This window comes from Nuphar pumila, chromosome 11, assembly GCF_984573655.1.
Source record: "Nuphar pumila chromosome 11, dmNupPumi1.hap1.1, whole genome shotgun sequence".
NCBI lineage: Eukaryota > Viridiplantae > Streptophyta > Magnoliopsida > Nymphaeales > Nymphaeaceae > Nuphar > Nuphar pumila.
Genome location: NC_143259.1, coordinates 118,111,184 through 118,132,517, shown reverse-complemented (window position 1 = coordinate 118,132,517; position 21,334 = coordinate 118,111,184). Strand labels below are relative to the sequence as shown.

At 39.6% G+C, this 21,334-nt stretch overlaps 1 protein-coding gene across 1 annotated transcript; it reads left to right on the top strand.

The window, feature by feature from the left end:
* Nucleotides 1-17,277: 17,277 nt before the first annotated feature.
* On the top strand, nucleotides 17,278-20,747 carry LOC149823102 (small ribosomal subunit protein uS15-like). The gene is made up of 5 exons (XM_089980546.1): nucleotides 17,278-17,415; nucleotides 17,486-17,558; nucleotides 18,272-18,410; nucleotides 18,802-18,988; nucleotides 20,463-20,747. The coding sequence occupies exons 1-5, from the start codon at nucleotides 17,393-17,395 to the stop codon at nucleotides 20,494-20,496; spliced, it is 456 nt and encodes a 151-aa protein (XP_089836672.1). The 5' UTR covers nucleotides 17,278-17,392; the 3' UTR covers nucleotides 20,497-20,747.
* The last annotated feature ends 587 nt before the right edge of the window (nucleotides 20,748-21,334 follow it).

The following is a 21,334-nucleotide window of genomic DNA, read 5'->3' as shown; positions in this document are numbered from 1 at the left end:
AGTTCTAGATAATGCATGAAACATCTAAAAAAGAAAAAAAAAAGCAAAAGGAAAGGGAAGAAGGTGATCATGATCTTCAATTCATCATAAACCCCTTGTCCTTGTATAGTACACCTTAGTTCGAAGCATGAGCTGTCCGATTGAATAAACGGTACCTTCTTCCTAAGCAACCCCTGATTTTACGTTCTAGTTGGTTGGGCTAACTTGTATTTGATTGCATCAGTGCTCACACCAAAAGAAAACAGTCCATCACTTTGCAATTGCATAACCCCATAAGAATCCCACAGTTTCGAGGTGGAAGGTTTTTGCTTAACTGTGGTTATTGATCATATTACCAGCATCAGCAACGGGCACTGCCAGTTGAGAAATTACAACAGGGTTTGAATTGCATAGAGCCAACCACAGTGCCCCTTCTTTAGCACATGTAAAAAGATGCAAGTATTTTACGCTGAGACAACTACAGAGATGATGTGCATGGATGTTGCTTTACCCCCACGTACGACTGGTGCGTCCTGTGCAATGTTTTATAAAGCATCTGTACAAGACGTGCTTTGTCCTGTCCTGAATGCCACGAGCCCTGCCGAACAACAAACGCAAGACAGTGGCCAGACAGAGACTGGTCGGTCCCTACACGGATCCAAGTAGCCTTGGACAGAAAAACAGTCCAAAGCAACTGGATGCCCTCCATCATGAAGGTAAATGGCACCCAAAACCCATCCAAAAGGTCGGTGTTTTATCTGGATGAGCCCCATAAAAAATCTGATGTTCACTTTCTAGATGAACAACATCCATGAAAGATACATAGACGGCTGAGAATATTCCAAAACCAGGTGCTTTTGGTAAGTATTGGGTGTCGTTGATTTTCATGATGAATGTCATCTAGGTGCTTTGGAACGGCTTGTGGTTGGAGACGGTAATACTAAATTTTTTCACTCATATGCTTTGCATCGTCATAGAAGGAATATCATTCCATCAATCACCATTGGAAACGTTCTTTACTTTAATCAACACGTTATTTCAGTTGTCACTCAGTATTTTAAAGATTTATACTCTATTTAGCTTACCACGGAGGGTGTTATTGATCCTGTTTTTGTTGGGTCGATTCAACAAGATCAAGCCAGATCTATGCAAATGAAGTTCTTTGAAGACAAGATTTTTAAGGCCATGAAAGGTTTGTTGGGGTGGAAAGCTCCATGTTCTAATGCGTTTCATATGGATTTCTTCAAAAAAATTTGCTCTTATGTCAAGCCTGATGTTATTAACATGTTTGATGAGTTCTATCGCAATTCCAGATTGCCTATTCAAACTCACTTGACTATTATATCTTTAATTCTGAAAAATGATGTTGTCACTGATATCTCTAGGTTTCCTTCGATTTTTGTGATGATCGCCAAGGTCTTGGCTAATAGGTTGAAGGTCGTGACTCACCAAATATTTTTGAACTCTCAGTTCGCTTTTATCCACAATAAGATGATTCACCATTCTTTCATCTTGGCCTCTGAAGTCATTCACTCCTTATATCTTAGTGGTCAACACTATTTTTCTCTTAAATTAGATTTTCACAAAGCTTTTGATTATCTGCATTGGCGTTTCTTATTTCAAATGTTATCCAATTTTGTCATTGGTCATCATTTTTCTGGAATTGGTTGCTAATGCTCAGACCATGATTAAGATTAACGACATTAGAGGTGGCCAGATCAAGTTAGGGCATGGATTACGACAAGGCTGCCCTCTCTCGCCTTTGTTGCTCAACGTCATTGCTGAGGGCCTCATGGTGTTGCTTAAGCGTGCTGCGGAGAAGCGCCTAATAGATCCTTTAGATGTTTCAGATTTCTCATATCATATTCTTATTTATGCTGATGATATAGTTATTTTTGGGCGACCAAACGTGCAACAGATGCTTAGATTCAAACTTATTCTTCAGTTCTTTCTCTCTCTTTCAGGGCTTTCTCTAAATGATAACAAATGCTCTCTTACTATGTTCAATGCTGAGTCTTCTATGCTTGAAGCGGGGCAACCAATTTTTAATTGCGCGATCCTTAAGTTATCGATGACGTATTTGGGCCTGCTGTTACAAGTGAAGCACCTCTCCTCCGTTGCTTGGGCTCAAACTATTCAAAAAGTGAAAAATAAGTTTTTTTCGTGACAGACATCTTATCTCCATCATTGACCGTCTAACTTTAATCAGATATGTTTTTTCCTCTATCCCTAAATTTTTTATGTTAGTATTCGTGATGCTCGTGGGTGTGGAGAAGCAGATTTGTCGCTTAATGGCGGATTTCCTTTGGTCTGGGTGTCAACTCTAAGGGAAGTGCCATTTGGTTGGTTGGCGAACGGTGATGTTACCTAGGCGTATGGCTGACTTAGGTGTTTTTGCGCCCAGATAGAAGAGTATTGCTCTTGTGGCCAAGCAATGTTGGTTGGCCCATCAACCGAGTTCTCCATGTGCTCATTTGCTTCATGCTAAATATGATGCTCATGGTCTATTTCTTCTTCATCATGAAAATCGGGGGTTGGCGATCTCGCACTTGCGAAGCATGTGACTAACAACCTTATCGTTCTTCATAGATCAAATTGGGGATGCGAGAAATTACGATCAGTGGTCATAATGGGCGATTGCGCCAAATGGTGTGTTCCACACCCACAAAGTGTATAGATCGTTGATCCTTCGGGGGGCTGATTGGTTCTTTGAGTGCATGTTATGGGCTAAGGGCCCTTCTCCAAGATCTCGGGTCCTGGCATGGTTAATTTTGCATGATAGGCTTCAAACTCATAGTTATTTAAAGAGGTTGGGTTTTCAGTTACCTAGCTGGTGTGTGCTTTCTCAAGCTACTGAAGAAACTACCTTTCATTTATTCTGGACATGCCCAATCTTCGCGGTCCTCTTTAATAGGACGTGGAGATCTCCAAACGTGATTGTCAAAGAGGAGTCTTTCGCGCTTGATCTTCTTCTGGGCCCTGTTCGGATTAGACGATGCAAGCGGTGGAAGCTGATTTGGAAGACATGGTTGCTTACTACTTGGTGGTTTGTTTAGATGGCGCGTAATGATGCTATTTTCTGACAACTTTTGGTCGTTCTTAATAATCTTGTTCATAAAATCCTGGTTGATGTATATGTGATTTTTCGTATGCATCTTAGAGACCTTCCCTTCCATCTGATCAACGTTCACTCATTGGTGGTGCCTTCTAGTCCAGCGGATCCTAGTTGAGCTTGGCTTTGTTGTCTGTTGCTATATGTTTATAGTTTCTTTTTCTTCAGCTTCTTTTTTTTCTATTTCTGTTTTCTTTCTTGTTCGGTTCATGGGTTCAACATTTTGTTGATCTTCATATGTGGTAATGTTGATCTTCTTTTGTCTCTCTCTCTCTCTCTCATGCTCGATTTCTTGTTTATGTTTTCTTTTTGCTTTTGTTGTAATTGCCTTGTTTTCTGTTATATTTTCTTGCTTCCCATGGAAGTTGATGTGAGCTTTCCATATTTTTCATTAATGAATACTCTCTGAATTAAAAAAAAATGGAAGAAAGGCCATCTTGTTGATTCGTTGGAGCTGCCAAATTGGTGTGGAGAGAGGTCATACTCAGGTGGTCCAAAAATATTGAAAATGTGGTGTGCTCATATTGAAATTATTCTAATAGCGATATACGAATATGAGTTGACATTGGTGTGCTCACAACCGTTAACACTTATGACCTAAATGCCACGCACATTCATCCATGTCAATGAAAGGACAAGTCAAGTATAAGATGTTTAAGACTTAGATACATATAAAGAGTAACTCATTTTCATAGGATGTAGCTAGAGTTCAAGGGCCGTTTGTCATTGACGCTAACTCTCCTCCTTCATCCAGGCTTGGGATTGTCCCTAGTAGGGTTGACGACCCCCTATCTGTCATAGACTATGCTTGAGGATGTCATACTCTAGGTGATAAGTAGAAAGATCTCATGAAGTGGTAATTGTTTGTGCTACAACATGAGTGCATTTTAGGATGGAATGAGATAGCTCAATGGTTAGGTCATACTATCATAACCTAGAGGTCTAAAATCCTACAAGATTTATCCTCTCTCTCTCTCTCTCTCTCTCTCTCTCTCTCTCTCTCTCTCTCTCTATATATATATATATATATATATATATATATATATATATATATATATATATATAGAACGAGAGAGAGAGAGAGTTTGTTGCCCTATTGGGTAAGGAACTCCCTAATTAGAACTCATAAGGAGAGGTTGTTTTGATCAAATCTAACACCATGGATGTGTTCATTATGATCAAAATAGTAGAAATCAACTCTTGAATCATAATTTTTGTACATAAAGCCATCTTTTTTTTTTGAGGTTTGAAAATTTAGTTATTATAGGCTGTTGATTTTTCAACTCTCATAAAATCTGACATATATGTCAGAAAAACATGATCCAAATGTCACTTTATGCTAAACTTAATGTGCATATCACATTTGGAGAATCAAATGTGTAAAAAACTAAAAAAAGTAAAAATATTATATTTTTTAACTAGAGGTTCCTTAACCACTGAGTGTAACCAATATTATCCATGTATATAGTTAGTTAGTTAGAAGGATGAGTGATATCATGTTAAGAATCATCAGCGACAATAAAAAAGCATGTTCTAGGAGCACCTATTTCCACTTAATAGAAATCATAGTTATAGATTTGCATCTTCTCGTTCTGACCTTATAGATATACTCAACATAGCTTATTTGATAGGAATCATGTTTTTTAGACATAAAAATACAATTTGGTGCATTGTAATCTGTTGATTTTTGAAGATCTTAAAAAAACTACATATATGTTATAGTCACATGATCCAAAACCTGTTTTCCAAATAATGATTGTAGATTATATCTATATGCGATCAACAAAACAAACTAATTTAAAAAAAAAAATTTAAGGTTCTATTACGTGGGAGTAGGTGCGCTCCGAGAGCACCCAGTCATTACTAAATGTTTGCAAATCTTGCCTTCCTAAAAGGAGTAAGAAAAGTAAGTGAAGAATCACGTTGTCCGCATAAAAGTTGTGCAAGTAGCATGGTGGTTAGTCCAGGCATATATACCATGGTTGCAAATCATGGGGAGGAAATCAAGATCTGGAGGCTAATGGAAGGACTTCTATTTGCCAATATGTCAGCTCATGTATAGGAAATTAGGCATGGATGGAAGGTTGTCCACATAAATATATACCACGATAAGCAGAGATCCCCAATAGGGTATTTGGAAATTAAGATAACAAAAAATATGCGGAAGCAATATAGGATCTAACAAAAGCACAATCAAATCACATCACAAGGGTTTACGTGGTTCGGTCAACACGACCTACATCCACGGGGCACAGAGAGAATAATCCACTATAATGAAAGTAGAGAGTACAACGTCCAATAGATTGCCCAAAGCTAAAGATAATAACAACAAAGAAATCACAGGAAGAAATGAATACAAGATTACCTCTCGGGTGCACAACCCGAGTCAAAGCTCACACCACAACCAATACCTCTCTCTGAGGATCAATGTGTGGTGACGAACCTTCTTCCTTCCTATTCTTCTTTCTACTCTCTCTCTCTTACTTCTTTTCTCTCTGCACACTGCACACAACCACTCTACCCTTCTCCTTACAGCACACAGCCTTTGCACCCCTATTTATAGATGGCATAGAGTCTTCTAAATATGAACCTTCTAGAAGTGAGCCTTCTAGACTCATTCCAGAAACCGATGGGGTTTTAACCCTTCAACTTCCTGCATTAATGGGAGTTAGGTGGCTATTCCACTTCCCCACATCATTAATGAGGGGATAGGGCTGACCCTTCAACTTCTCCTGCATTAATGATAAGTGAGTAGCTATTCCACTTCCCCACACCATTAATTAGGAATAGGGCTGGACCCAACAATCTCCCCCTCCAGCCCAAGGGGATACTCCAATTCAACTAATCAACTGAAGTTTATGTCGGCCAATTGCCGACATGTATTTTGTTTCTCCATCGGTAAGGCCTTTGTCAGCATATCTGCACCATTATCATTTATGGAGATCTTTGCAAGATGAAGCAAATTTTTCTCAAACACATCTCGGATCCAATGGTACCTGATATCTATATGCTTTGACTTTGAGTGAAAACTCGGATTCTTGGCGAGATGAATGGCACTCTGACTGTCGCAGTACACCAAGTACTTGTCTTGCTCAAAACCCAACTCCATCAAGAATCTTTTCATCCACAACATCTCTTTGCAAGCTTCTGTAAGAGCAATGTACTCTGCCTCAGTAGTAGACAAAGCAATACACATTTACAATTTTGACTGCCATGACACAACTCCCCCTGCAAAAGTGAGTACAAAACCAGATATGGACTTCCTCGTATTAATATCTTCAGCCATATCTGCATCTGTGTAACCTGTCAAGACAGGTGATCCACCATCGAAGCTTAAACAAACTTTGGAGCTCCCTTTGAGATATCTAAAGATCCACTTTACTATTGTCCAATGCTCTTTTCCTGGATTTGCAAGGAATCTACTAGCAACACCTATTGCATATGCGATGTCTGGTCTCGTATATACCATCGCGTACATCAAGCTTCCGACTGCTGAAGCATAAGGAACTTTCTTCATTTTCTCATTCTCCTCGTCACTTGATGGACTCTGCTCCGAGTTCAGCTTAAAGTGACCTGCAAAAAGAGAACCAACTGGCTTTGCATTGTTCATACTGAACCTGTCCAACACTTTTTCGATGTATTTCTCCTGTGATAACCATATCTTCTTGGTTTTTCTATCACGAGAGATCTGCATGCCCAATATTTCCTTTGTTGGCCCCATGTTCTTCATTGCAAAGGTCTTACTCACTTCCTTCTTAAGCCTGTCAATTATAGACATATCTTTTCCAAGGATAAGCATATCATCAACATATAACAAGAGAATAATAAAATTCTCACCGAACCATTTTATGTAGACACAATGATCTGCAGTCGATCTATTGTATCTACTTTCAGCCATAAATGAATCAAATTTCTTGTACCACTATCTTGGAGCTTGCTTCAGCCCATGCAAGCTCTTTTTCAACCTACATACAAGATTTTCTTTACCTTTGACTTTAAAGCCTTCTGGTTGCTTCATGTATATCTCCTCATCCAAATCACCATGGAGGAAAGCAGTCTTCACATCTAGCTGCTCAATCTCCAAGTCTAGGCTAACAACAATACCTAGAGCAACACGAATAGAAGACATTTTAACAACAGGAGAGAAAATCTCTTCAAAGTCAATACCTTGCTTTTGACCAAAGCCTTTCACAACCAATCTAGCTTTGTACTTTGGTTGAGAACATTGTTCTTGAGTCTTCAACTTGAAAACCTACTTGTTCTTCAAGGCCTTTCTGCCTTCTGGTAGTTCCACCAAATCATAAGTGTGGTTCTTCTGCAATGCATCTATCTCATCGTGCATAGCTATTAGCCATTGCTCTTTCTGCTCACACTCTTGTGCTTTCTGGTAACTCTCTGGTTCACCTGCATCAGTAAGCATCACATACTCATGTGGAGAACACCTTCTGGAAGGTTGTGACTCTCTTAAAGATCTTCTCAGTTGGGGTTCTGGAAGAGGTTGTTCTCTAACTTCTTTCTGCTCAACATGGCCTACAGGTAAATCAACATCTGCCTCTGCATCATCTTCCTGTAATGTTCTTCCTTCAACTTGTGCCACTGGAGGAGTAACTGGATCTAACTGGATAGATCCACCTGCAGAAGTCTGAATTGACACCTCTTTCTTGATATCTTCAAGTGTCTGGTCTTCAAAGAATACCATGTCTTTGGATCTGAATACCTTTTGCTTCTCTGGATCCCATAGCCTGTAGCCGAATTCGGCATCACCATATCCCAGAAAAATGTATTGCCTCGTTTTATCATCAAGCTTGGACCTCTCCTCCTTGGGGATATGTGCAAATGCCCTGCATCTAAATACCCTCAGGTGCTTGTAAGACACATCCTTTCCTGACCATGCCCTATCTGCAACATCATTTACTAAGGCATGAGCAGGAGACAAGTTGATCACATCAACTGTTGTCCTTAAGGCCTCACCCCAGAATTTCTTTGGCAGCTTGGACTGTGCAAGCATACACCTGATTCTTTATGCAATTGTACGATTCATCATTTCTGCAATTGCATTGTGTTGTGGGGTACCTGGAACTGTCAACTCATGGCGAATTCCATGAATTTTATAATATTCATCGAATGGACCTGTGTACTCGCCACCATTATCTGACCTGATGCATTTCAGTTGTTTTCCTGTTTCTCTCCCAATCATAGCATGGAATTGCTTGAATACATCAAAAACCTGATCCTTGGTTTTCAGAGGGTATGCCCAAACCTTTCTGGAGAAGTCATTCATAAAAGTAACAAAATAAAGTGCACCATTGAAAGTTTTCACATCAGTAAAACCATTAACAGTTTTTGTTCTCAGAGGACCATAAACATCAGTATAAACTCGCTCTAGAATGTGAGATTTTCTATGAAAGACATTTCTAACAAAGGATACTCTATGTTGCTTACCAGCTAAGCAATGAACACACGGGTTTAGACGTGTACCTTTTAACTCTTAGAGTTGCTCCCTCTTAGCAAGAATCTGCAAGCCCTTCTCACTCATGTGGCCTAATCGATTGTGCCACAAATCAATAAAAGAGTCCTCAGTTGTATTCAACTGTCTCTTGCATACCTTGTCTTGCATCTTGTAAAGAGTACAACATCTCTTTCCTCTGGCCTGAACCAATGACCCGCTGCTGAGTTTTCACTGTCATTGGCTAAAAACACTGCTTCTGCCCTCTTCATCAAGCTTTCCTACTGAAAGCAAATTCAACCTCAAGTCTGGAACATGTCTGACATCCTTGAGCACCAACATGTACCCAAGACTGGTCTGGAGATGAATATCTTCAATACCTATAATTTCTGACGTTCCTATGTTTCCCATTCGGACAACACCAAAATTATCGGTCTTGTATGTATTGAAATATTCTCTCCGTAGTGTGGCATGGTACGAGGCTCCTGTGTCTATGACCCAATATGTATCCTGATATACACAGATACATGGATCATTAGTAGTAGACAAAATCACAAGCTCACCTTAACTGTGGCTGTGGTATCTTCTTTAGTTTCTAATGATTATGTCTCTTTCCCTTTTTTCTGATTTTTCTTTGGCTCTTTGCACTGATTCTGGAAGTGCCTTTTCTTTCCACAATTATAGCAAGTGATGTTCTTCCTTGACCTGGACTTGCTCCTATATCTGCGGTCATTTTCCTGCCCTTTGACCGACCCCTGCCTTTGGATGAACTCACCATCAATCCTTCACCAGAATCCTCATTCGGTGATGGTCTTCTCCTAATTTTATTGGAAATTAGCGTACCTGTGACCTCTTCCATATCCAATATTTCTTTTCCATAAATTATGGTTGTCACAATATGCTCATAAAATGGTGACAATGAGGTTAGTAACAACAAAGTTTTATCCCCATCTTCAAGTTTAACATCCAGACTAAACATACCAGCAATAATCTTATTAAACACACTAAGATGGCCAAGAATGAGAGTAGCTTCCTTCATACGAAGACTATAAAGTTGTTTCTTGAGGTGTAACTTGTTGGACAAGTTCTTGGTCATGTAGAGGCTCTCTAGCAGCAACCACAATCTCGTTGATGTCCTCTCTTCCATCACGTTACACATGACTTCATCTGATAGATACAACTCAATCACACCAGCAGCCCTCAAGTCAAGATCATCACATTCATCATCGATCATGCTTTTTGGCTTATTCGCCTTCCCGACAAGAGCCTTGTGCAACCCTTGCTGTGCAAGTAGAGCTTTCACCCTTTTTTGCCATAAGGAAAAGTTTCTTTTGCCATCAAACCTCTCCACCTCAAACTTAGAGTTAACTGACTTAGAAGACATGATTTTCCACGAACCTGCTCTGATACCACTTGTTGGAAAATTAAGATAACAAAAAATATGCGGAAGCAATATAGGATCTAACAAAGGCACAATCAAATCACAACACAAAGATTTACGTGGTTCGGTCAACACGACCTACATCCACGGGGCACAAAGAGAATAATCCACTATAATGAAAGTAGAGAGTACAATGTAGAGAGTACAACGTCCAATAGCTTGCCCAAAGCTAAAGATAATAACAACAAAGAAATCACAGGAAGAAATGAATACAAGATTACCTCTCAGGTGCACAACCCGAGTCAAAGCCCACACCACAACCAACACTTCTCTCTGAGGATCAATGCGTAGTGACGAACCTTCTTCCTTCCTTTTCTTCTTTCTACTCTCTCTCTTACTTTTTCTCTCTCTACACACTGCACACAACCACTCTACCCTTCTCCTTCCAGCACACAGCCTATGCACCCCTATTTATAGATGGCATAGAGTCTTCTAGATATGAACCTTCTAGAAGTGAGCCTTCTAGACTCATTACAGAAACCGAAGGGGTTTTAACCCTTCAACTTCCTGCATTAATGGGAGTTAGGTGGCTATTTCACTTCCCCACATCATTAATGAGGGGATAGGGCCGACCCTTCAACTTCTCCTGCATTAATGAGAAGTGGGTGGCTATTCCACTTCCCCACACCATTAATTAAGAATAGGGCTGGACCCAACATAGGGAATGGTCTGGCCGAGCCAGCTGGTTTGGGCATGGTATCACCAACCTAGGGCCGTCATGTGGACCCTGGTTAGATAATACACATAATAATGCTGGGAGCCCACCTTGCCAGATCCTTTCCCAAGCATCTCTGAACATGCGTATAACTAACTTTTTAAGGCCATGCCTTAAAAGCGTGGCTCTCTTTAAAAAAATCAAGACATCCACTTGTTCAGCAAGAGAATAGATCAAGTAAAATGGTGTTTTACAATATTATTGTGAAACACCAACGAAACTTGACACTCGTTTAGTGTACAAGTAATTACTTCACGGTGGAGGTATCATTTCTATGTTGATCATTTTACATAAAATGTTTTACCTGATATTCAACACACACTCTCAGGTGAAAGCAGATCAGGTCATGCTGAACATGAGCGTTTTTGCTCATGAACCACGTGGCATTCATCCAAAATGCAAACAGACGGCCATGATGTCGGCATGAGCAAAAACGCTCATGTTCAGCATGACCTGATCTGCTTCCCTCTCAGGTTATATAAGACTTGTTAATTTAAACACTTTTCCTTTCCTTTTGTCGCATAATTTTTGCTTACGTTTGTGTAGAGGCCAGATCAAGTGCCATGACATTGCCCCAAGGGGGGTTGGCCTTGGCTTCTAGATGGGTAGGCAAAGTTTGATTCTCTGCGTAGCACAGGCCTCGGGGCAGGGGTCCTAGCCTCAGAGTTTTACGCTGCTGGCATGATGATCATAGGTATGGCAGGCTGAGCCAGCGCAACCAAGTCTTCGTGCCGGACGCAGTTTCTTGGTTATAAATTCAAAAAAAAAAGTTCCATGACATTGCACAAAATTGGTGGCTGTGAATCGTGGATCCCTGCAGTAGATGGTGGGTACATACCAATTTTGTGCAATGTGATTGTACCTGAATCTGGCCGTTTAGCATATCTGTGTTGAGTCTACGCGAGGGCAAGAAGAATTCATTTGATCAAGGTAGACTCTTTTTTTTATAGGCAAGCTAGAGTTAGGGCAGACCCCCACCGGGTGTACAAGGAAGGTAGACTTTCTTGACTCCCATTGTGAGTTTGAAACTCGAGGGGGTGTCCCTTGCTGCAAAGTTAAAGTTGGGTGTCCTGATGGGTGGTAAGGGAGATTTTCATAAACTAGAAGCTTACCGATAAATAGTTGAGAGCAGATCAGGTGATATGTCAATTCATTTTATACATATACTTTTGGACTCCATCGTTTATCAGAGCCCGCTCTTCTCTTATTGGTGGATCAAGTGCCCGCTCTTCTCTTATTGGTGGATCAAGTGCCCGCCATGACAACTTCTAACATCTGATCATGATTGGCTTTTGCTTGTATAAATATGATGTTGAACAGAGAATCCTGAGCGTTTTTGTAAACACACTGGCATTTTCCATGTATACAGTTTTTTTTTATCATCATTAGTCATTACCCGAATGTAAAAGAAGAAAGAAAAATTGGCATTGGCTGAGAGATACGGGGGGAATTGTCGTGTGAACACTAAATTCCATGAGGCAGAGAGACAAGACTATCAATGTGGTCACACCTACAAGGCTCCGCCTGATCGAAGCAGGTTATATGTCCCCCCCCCCCCCTCAAAACACGCAGGTGCATCTTTGGGGGGTCCTAATGAGTGCCACATATATAAGCACGTGGGCTCATATCTCTATGTGTGTCGGCATTATTTAGCATCGGAGTTTGGTGTGGTTGCAAAGACTTAAGTACTCTTTCTCGCTACGAAACGATGGTTTGAAAAAGGAAAAAAATGTCTTTCATCCAGAAAATGGAGGATGATCTTAACTCTTCAGAGTCCAAACGTTTCGTTTTTGCCCTAAGCAGTAAACTTTTGCACAATCTGCTGTAACATAAGCTCCCTTTGACGACGCACCATTTATCATCGTCTACTATCGTCGAAGCACCCTTTGTCGTCGTCTACTGTCGCTGGAGCACCCTTTGTCATCGTCCACTACAAGAAAAACTTTAATTAGCGACAGACATTTGCGACAGAAATAATTCGTCGCCAATTTACGATGGATTAGCTAGAGAAAATTATCTGTCACTAACATTTGCGTAATTAGCAACAGAAAACTTCTGTCACTACTCCGTCACTACTTGGCGACGGATTAGCGACGGGAAAAATTCATCTCAAGTTCCTTCACACTTTAGTGATGGATCATCGGCAAAAAAATTTCGTCGCTACTCCATCGCCAAGTAGCGACGGAGTAGAGACGAAATTGTTCCGTCGCTAATTTCTCTCATAAAACTCTAATGCGAGCTCCTTTTCCCTTTATGTTTCATCTGTCGCCCGCCCGCTACCCGTCGCCCGCCCACCGCCTCTCTTGTTCCCCTCTCGTTCCCTCTCCCATTCTCTCTCTCGTTGTTCCCCTTCTGTGTTTTCCAACGTGCCCCGTCTGGCGACCTCCTCTTTCGTTCTCTCTCTCGTTGCTTTCCCTCTGCGTTTTTCGGCGAACCGACGACCCCAGCCCACGATGACCCTCTCAGCGACCTCTCGTCGGTGCCTCCCACAGGTAACCCTCTCCCTTGCTTTTTTCTCTTGAAATAAGGGTCACCGACAATCCGACAGAGGGCCTCCAACCTTTGTTGGAGCCTCCCCTTCCCCCTATGGTTATTGAAGGGTCAGCAGAGGCCTAACAGCCTCTATCAGGCCTTCTCCACCCCTCTGTAGTCGATGGGGGCTGACAGAAGCCCCAATCGCCTCTGCCAAGCCCTTCTATTGCCCCGATCTCTAGTAGGACAGAGGGCTTCGCTCCTGTTCTTTCGAATGTCGACAGGGAGTCTCTGTCCTTCCTTTTCTTTTTTAATTTTATATCGGGGTGGGTGAACTCTCTCTCTCTCTCTCTCTCTCTCTCTCTATATATATATATATATATATATATATATATATATATATATATATATATATATATATATATATATATATATATATATAACACCAGGGATGTGAAGCTTCCCACGTTTAGAGAGTTGGGTTCCACTCGTCCCCATCTTCGTACCCCTCTTAAATCTTAAGATATAATCATAAGTACGGTAAGTTAAGCTAGCTCGACTAGGTCTTTGATCCAAAGGTGGTTTTTCCATTCTTCATTAAAAAAATTGTTTTGATCAAATCTGACTTTATAGATGGATTCAACATTATGGATTTAATAAGAACCTACCCTTGGATGTGTTTTTTTAATGAAAAAAAATTGATTTTTTAAAAGCACAACATTTTGTGTTTGTTTAACTATTGATTTTTTGAGTTGCCAAAATATCATGCACATAAGTCTGATTCTAGTTAATTATTTAAATGAAGATCTTCACTAAATGAATGATGCAAATCAAATCTATATAGTTCAATTTGATCAAAACAACTTGCAACAATGAAATCTCAAGAAGCTGGTATGAAAATTTGAAGATAGGGATGGCTTTGGGAATAAGTGGAACTCATTTAACGTTTGGAACAACCAAACTAGCACCCCTCTCATGACTTGTGAGACACTTTCTAAGCAGTCTGCTGTTTCGTCAACAAAGAACAACTCCTCAAAAGAAGTGAGGATCCTCTTTGATCAACCTTAGGACCAAAACTGAAAATCGTTTTGCCACTACTATGGTCCAATCAGCAAACCTCCTAGTGAAGACTATGACCCATCCTACAAGGGACACAGTAGGAAAATATGGCCCGCAACTTTATATATATATATATATATATATATATATATATATATATATATATATAGATAGAGAGAGAGAGAGAGAGAGGTGCAAATAGCTTATGAAAGATGCATTTCCAAGGGTTTTTTCCTTTCTTTTTTTTTAAATTTGTTCAGATGTGATCATTTTTGCTTGATTTTGTAGGTATTAGCTCGAGTTATCTGACTGTGACGTGAATAATTGTTTTAGGACTTCAAAAATCAATGGTTCGAAATTTTTGTCAATATTCAAACCCCAAAAGATCATGTTTTTTCATCAAGAAAATGATTTAATGGACCATTCCTGGCAAATGGAACATGTTGAACATAGCCGCAAGGTTGGATTTGCGAAAAAATTTGCCAAAGATGGCTCCTTTATACATAATATGTACCCATAGCGGTATGAATCCTCTCCCAATCCTATATTCGCATAAGTGAAGGTTAAAAGTGTGTCAAATCCCTATATCTTCCATCATTTTACAGCCCATGGTTTTTATCCAAACATGATTCTTAATTGGACAACTCTTCAAAGTAACTGAATGCATAGTTTTGGATCATGCTCAAATCCTAGCATGATTAAGATGTGCGCATTGCATCATGCTCAAATCCTAAGAAAAAAATCCCAGTCCCGTAAATCGTTGGCTAGATGGAAAAATCTGCACCAAGTTGGCAGCTTCCTCTGCCTCAACCTTGAGTGGAGTGAGTTATTCTGGAGAATTTCAAAGATGCCTTCGAGGAAAGAAAAAGTACAAATGAGAAAACCAAGACCAAGAAGACCGACAGACGACAGTTGGAGAGATTTGGTGGTGCACTTTCCCCATTCTACACCTAGAGAGGTTCAAAGCCACCTATTTTACTTGCCTTAACCTTGAGGGGAGCCCGCCTGTGTCTTTGACTTTGGCCGATAACCTATTTTCTTTTGTTTCTCCCTGTGTCTTTGTCTTTGGCCAACAAGAGTAACGTGCATGGCAGGTGCGTAGCAGAGCAAAATGTGCGATGCTTAATGCTAAGCATCGCATGCAACTTAAAATGTCATGCGAAAAGAAATAAGAAAAATACAAATGCAAAAGCATGCAAATTGGGTAAATACCAGTGGTGAGTAAGTGATGTAAGCGCATCACATGTTATTTACTTTATTGGATGCAACATTTTCTTGCTCACACACTCACTTAGTTGTGGATATCTAACACTGTTTTGCTGAAGTTTGAAGATCATGCTGAGCATGATTTGAATGTATGAGAATAAAAGTGTTTTTATTTTTGTAGTTCGGAGACCATGCTAGTCATGGTTGTAGTTAGCGGGATATTAAGTGTATTTGTTGCAGGTACATGTTTCACATTATTATGATATGAATGATTAAATGTATTGCAATGTTTGACATAACTATCTATGCTTGCATGAAGTTATTTTCGATTTGATTATGCATTTCATGTGAAATTGTATAATAAAAATATGCTTAAAATGAATGTATTGTGTTATGTATATATATATATCAAATAATTACATCTATCATCAATGCATGATAAATTAACGTACATGCAGAGTTCATGCATAGTTATAAAATTGATTACATGTAGGACCTTCATGTAGCCCACATTTTGGTAAAAAAGCATAAAAAATAGCTTTTTCATCCCGCGCGACATCAAACGTGCCCTTATTTTGGACCTAAAGCTGCCTTTGCTTCAACTTATATGGGTCGGACCATCCAACTCACAAATTGCTCTCAAAATGATCACCCAAAATTGTGGGATATTCTAACTACAGTACATGCAAGGAAAATTTTCAATTAAGAGCCAACATATTGCCTTTAATCTTAAAAAAGAGGCTTTATTCTTCTTAATTTTTGTTATGGCTCAGGTTTCCTAATCAATGTTATCGGCCTTGTGTCGCTTATCGTTTGGCCAACTATTCAGGTGAATCGGCCTGATACCGATAATCAAGTGAATCGTTCTGAATCAGTTTCGCCAGTCAGAAAGTGGCACATGTTAAAGCCATTAAAATAATAAATTTAAGTATTTTTTATATTTATTAAAAAATAACCGATTCATGAGTGAAGCGTCTACCGATACGATACCCACCCATATTGACAACTTTGGTAAAAACGGTCAAGTAGGGACCTCAGCTAAGCTTAACATCCGTCCTTTTGAATTGGAAATACTCGATTCATCTTCATGACAAAAGGGTAAATAATAATGAAAGCCCAACTTATTTCGCAGTTTTCAGGAACTTTTGAAACGTTTTGCCCAATTTTGGTCTGGTAGGTAGGGCTAGAGGTGGGCAACGGGCAGCCCGAACTGGACCGGCCCGCAGCCTGGCTCGGGCCGTGTGTAACATAAATGATATAATATACATGTTATACATAATATAATAAGGTTGGTTCGGCCATGGGCTGGTGTTTTCCCAATAGGCCGGCCAAACTGGGCTTTTGGCCCTGCCCGTCAATTGATGGTTCGGGATTTGACTGAGTCAGCCTGATCAACGACCCGGTCAATTAGTGGGTCGGCCAGTTGTCCACCCTTAGTTAGGGCTATCAATGGGTGACGGGTATGACCTTGACCTGAACCCAAATTCTGGAGTACGAGCATAAAAATACTGTTTTCAATAATATTAGGGTTGATCCCACCCGACCAATATGTTGGTCCGGTTTGGGTTATGATTTTTGGCAGGTATCCGATTCTACTTTGCTTTTTTTGACGGGTACTCGACCCAACCAAAGTGTTCTATACATATTTTTAAGTAAAAGTAAACTTCTGAAATTATCCGGATTCAGGTTTAAGATTTCAATTTCGTGACATGATGAAACCCGAACTTGACACTTTGTTATTTGAGCGGGTTTGGGTAAGCAATTGGATTTGAGAAGAGATCTGGTTCAAACTTCAAATCCAACCCAGACCCGAAAAGTAATTTACCTATAATTCCCATGAGGCGCTCGTCGCTAGGGTTTTTGCTTTCGCGTAGCTGAGAGAGAGAGAGAGAGAGCAAGGCCGTTGCTGCTGCGCACTAGAGCAATCTACTCTGGTTCGATTCCCAGCAATTCTCTGCAACCATGGGTCGTATGCATAGTCTCGGGTAAGTCTCTCTCTCTCTCTCTCTCTCTCTCTCCATTGCGGTTCTTATTGTCTCTTCTTGTCTGCAACAGAAAGGGTATCTCTTCTTCCGCTTTGCCCTACAAGAGGACTCCTCCCAGCTGGCTCAAGATCTCCTCTCAGGATGTAAGATGATCTTTTTCCTTTAGATCAAAATGGTTTTTTTTTTGTCTTAATGTTTTGAGCGATAGAATTGTCGTTCTCTGCTGAATTCTTTGAAACAAGCGTTTCGAATGATATGAAGTGGGATTAAAGTTTCTCTTTTTCTCCTTTCACGTCCTTGAACGTTTTAGAGCTTGTTGCAAAAGTGGCTGCATTTTGTTATCTTATTTTGTTTATGGGGTGTTTTGATGCATCCATTTATCTTGAAAGGTTGGATAAGTTGGAAATTTGAATTGTAAACGACAATGCCAATTTCCCAGCTTATCTCACTTTTCTGAATAAGTGGGGACATCCAAACAACCCCTTATCGGCGCTAGATCAATAGAAGTCATTTTATTTGACATTTCTGATATTTTAAATAATTGGTATTCAGTTTGGTCATGTTTATTGTTTGCATTCACGATCCCCATTTTATTGCAATATTAGTTCTGCTAGGAAGACGCTGTTCTGCTTACAAAGCTTTTTTTTTAATTAAAAGGGTCTGCTTTATTTCTTGTTCTAAGGATGTCTATATGGTAATCACAAAACATGTGCATAATGGTAAAAAAAATCTCCTTAATGGTTTCAGTATTCATATATTGTATGGGTTTTCCCTTTTGGCTATGATTGCTTGGCATTATTTTGACAAAGAATAGCATCTGAACTTATTCTTTGTTTAACATTTATTTGCTATGCAGGTTGAGGAGAATATATGCAAGTTTGCTAAGAAGGGTTTGACTCCATCCCAGATTGGTGTCATTCTTCGCGACTCCCATGGTATCGCACAGGTCAAGAGTGTGACTGGGAGTAAGATCCTTCGTATTCTTAAAGCTCATGGTATGTTATTGCTATACTCTTGAGTGTATATTAGGGATGTCAATGAACCACTGAATTAGATTCTGTTTATTTTCATTTGGTAAGCCAAAACCATGTCCGATTATAATTGGACACAAATATTGTTTTGATTTTTCGCTACTGAATCCAACAAATATCCGAATTTGATGAATATACGAATCCGTTTACATTTAAAAAAAGCAGATTTGGTATGAGCTTTTAACCATCCGAATCCAAATTCAAATTCAAATCTGTTTAGCCAACATCCGATTAGTTGAATATGGTATTGGCCACATCCAATCCCGATCCGAACCATTTACATCCCTAGTGTACATTGTGTTGGGATCTTATTTTGAGGATTTTAAATTATTTCTTGGCATACATTATGATGCAGCCCTTGCACCTGAAATCCCTGAGGATTTGTACCATCTTATCAAGAAGGCCGTTGCTGTTAGGAAACACCTTGAGAGAAACCGCAAGGATAAGGATTCAAAATTCAGATTGATCTTGGTTGAGAGCCGGATTCATCGTTTGGCTCGCTACTACAAGAGAACGAAGAAACTTGCCCCCATCTGGAAATAGTGAGTAACTAATGCTTCAGCTAGTTAGTTCATGAAATGTGTGTTTTTTCATATGCTTGTGTTTTCAAGATAAATGTGGCATCATGCTCTGTTGGCTGACTACTTCAATTATCAGGGTTTCTTAAATAAATGTGAACTTACACTTTATTGGCTATGTTTTCATTATCAAGTAGGAGGTGTACATTCAGATTTTTGAATCTTCCATGCTTTAGTTAATCAGTTTTAAAATCACAGCTAGTTAACCATATATGTTTAGCAGTGTACCATATGCAGTTGTCCACTGAATGTTTGTATCAGCAATTGCAGTACAGACATTTCTAGATTTTAACACTATCAGTATGTTTCATATGTACTGGGAGAATTTGACTACTTTACTGTAACTTGTATGTCATTCATTTGATAAACAGAGGGGCAGATGAGAAGTTTGATCGCTTTCATCATCTGATCTCCTTACATGATGAGCAACTATCCTGAAAGAATTGAATAAGAAAATCTGTGGCCACCTTCATTAATAATTAATTTCTTCTCCGAGTTCAAATATAATAACTACTTTTGGGATACCGTGTCAAGCTGCAAACATTGAATGTGAAGTTTGTCTTTAGTAATTGATGCTATTATAGTGGTATGAACAGGCATCGTGCCATGATCAATAATTTTATGTTCCACCATTGAAAACAGTTTTCAGGACATTTTATGTTGTAAGCTTGCAATTTGCTCGTGTGATAGAAGTTTATTATGTTTTTTTCCCTATCATTGAAGTGATGTATATGCTGTTCCTGTTTAAAATTCATTCCTCTAAAATTCTACAGACATTGGTTTCCTTGCATCCATTTATTTAAACTCCTGAAAAAAGAATTTGATACCATCTTCTTTATGAGCTATATGAGTTTGATCTAAAGTCAATATTTTTTTGAGAGATGCTAAATGAAAGTTAAGTAAAACTGGTTAACTCTCTGTCTCTCTGTCTCTGTCTCTCTCTCTCTCTCTCGTTTTTGGAGTATAATGTTGGTTAATTGTTCTTTCTTGGAAGATCACCTAGTTTGATGTGTCTATAATTGCAATTTCAACTTATCTTTCTACCGTCCTGCAAATATTCATTACTGGTGGATTCTATCCAAATCCTTGCATATGGTTCAACTTGCTTTCACTTGAAAATTGTGCAATTTTCTACTATTGATGTCTCCTTTAAGATTCATTATTACCCACGGTGTTGGGATCTTCCTTGGAAATGCTTCTAGGAAGGTTCCGTAACATTACCTGATTCGATACACATCTCCTGCCGGTCAATGGATATTTAATACCCTAATCTAGAACCTTCTTCATTAACAACCTCTGTTTGGAGGATTTGATGGATGTTCATGTGCTGCTTTGTTTCAGTTTTGTCCTGCCTGTGTTGATTTTACATATTAGACGTGATTCTTTTGCTACTGGACTTGCTTAGAATGAGACTGATGCAATCTTTCTGGTTTTACAGTGAAGCTGCCACGGCCAACACTCTGGTGTCTTAGAAAGTGTCTGCTTCCAGGTGAAAGCAATCTTCAAACACTAAAGTAGGACGTGGTTCATGTCTTGTGGTTTTACCATCATGGATGCATCGGCTGAACGATTGACTCCTGCTCTCTTATTGTCTTTATTTTTTTTTACTGGACTTCAGATTTTTGCTTTCCGTAACACTAGTACTTAATCATCGCCGTTCAGTGTATTATGCCCTTTTGATGGAGGGGCCTGAATATTTAGATTTTGCTCATTGAGTATAGGACATGGGGACAGTCTCTCTCTCTCTCTCACACTCACTCACACACACAGGCTATCTATGCTCCCAGCTGGGTATGTAATTGGTCAAATTATACCATATTTTCGGGAGCCAATAATAAGTAGGCTCAGACCTGAGCCTGGAAAGGTCTTGGGCTTATGGCGAGCTCTTTGAAGGTCCAACTTGAGCCGAGCCCATGTCAACTCTGGTGGATCTGAAGTTGGATCAGGTGCAATGTGATTGCACACTTTTTGTATGCTGCTTCACCTAATTGCCTACCATCTTTGGGATACAGCCTATCAGCTGTGGGGCCCAACATCAGATGGTGGATGATCAGGTGCAGCAGCACACCTGATCTCGATTCGATGGATCTATTTTCAAGGACCATCGAGCTCAATCGCTTTCCGAGTGGTTAATCTGCCCTTGATACTTGTTTTTTTCTTTTTTGAAGGATATTTGACTTTGCTACTTGTTGCACGATTCAGAAAATGGACACCTCTTATAAACTATTTCAATGTTTATCAGAAACTTGTTCTTACATATTGTTAAAGTTGCACCAATATGGGTTTCAAGCTAAAATGTTACTTGAAACT

Excerpts from the sequence above, each read along its gene's own strand:
- LOC149823102 (XM_089980546.1), top strand. The coding sequence starts at position 17,393 with ATGGGTCGTATGCATAGTCTCGG. Across the intron at positions 18,411-18,801 it reads TCGTATTCTTAAAGCTCATG|CCCTTGCACCTGAAATCCCT; the intron begins GTATGTTATTGC and ends ATTATGATGCAG. Across the intron at positions 18,989-20,462 it reads CTTGCCCCCATCTGGAAATA|TGAAGCTGCCACGGCCAACA; the intron begins GTGAGTAACTAA and ends CTGGTTTTACAG.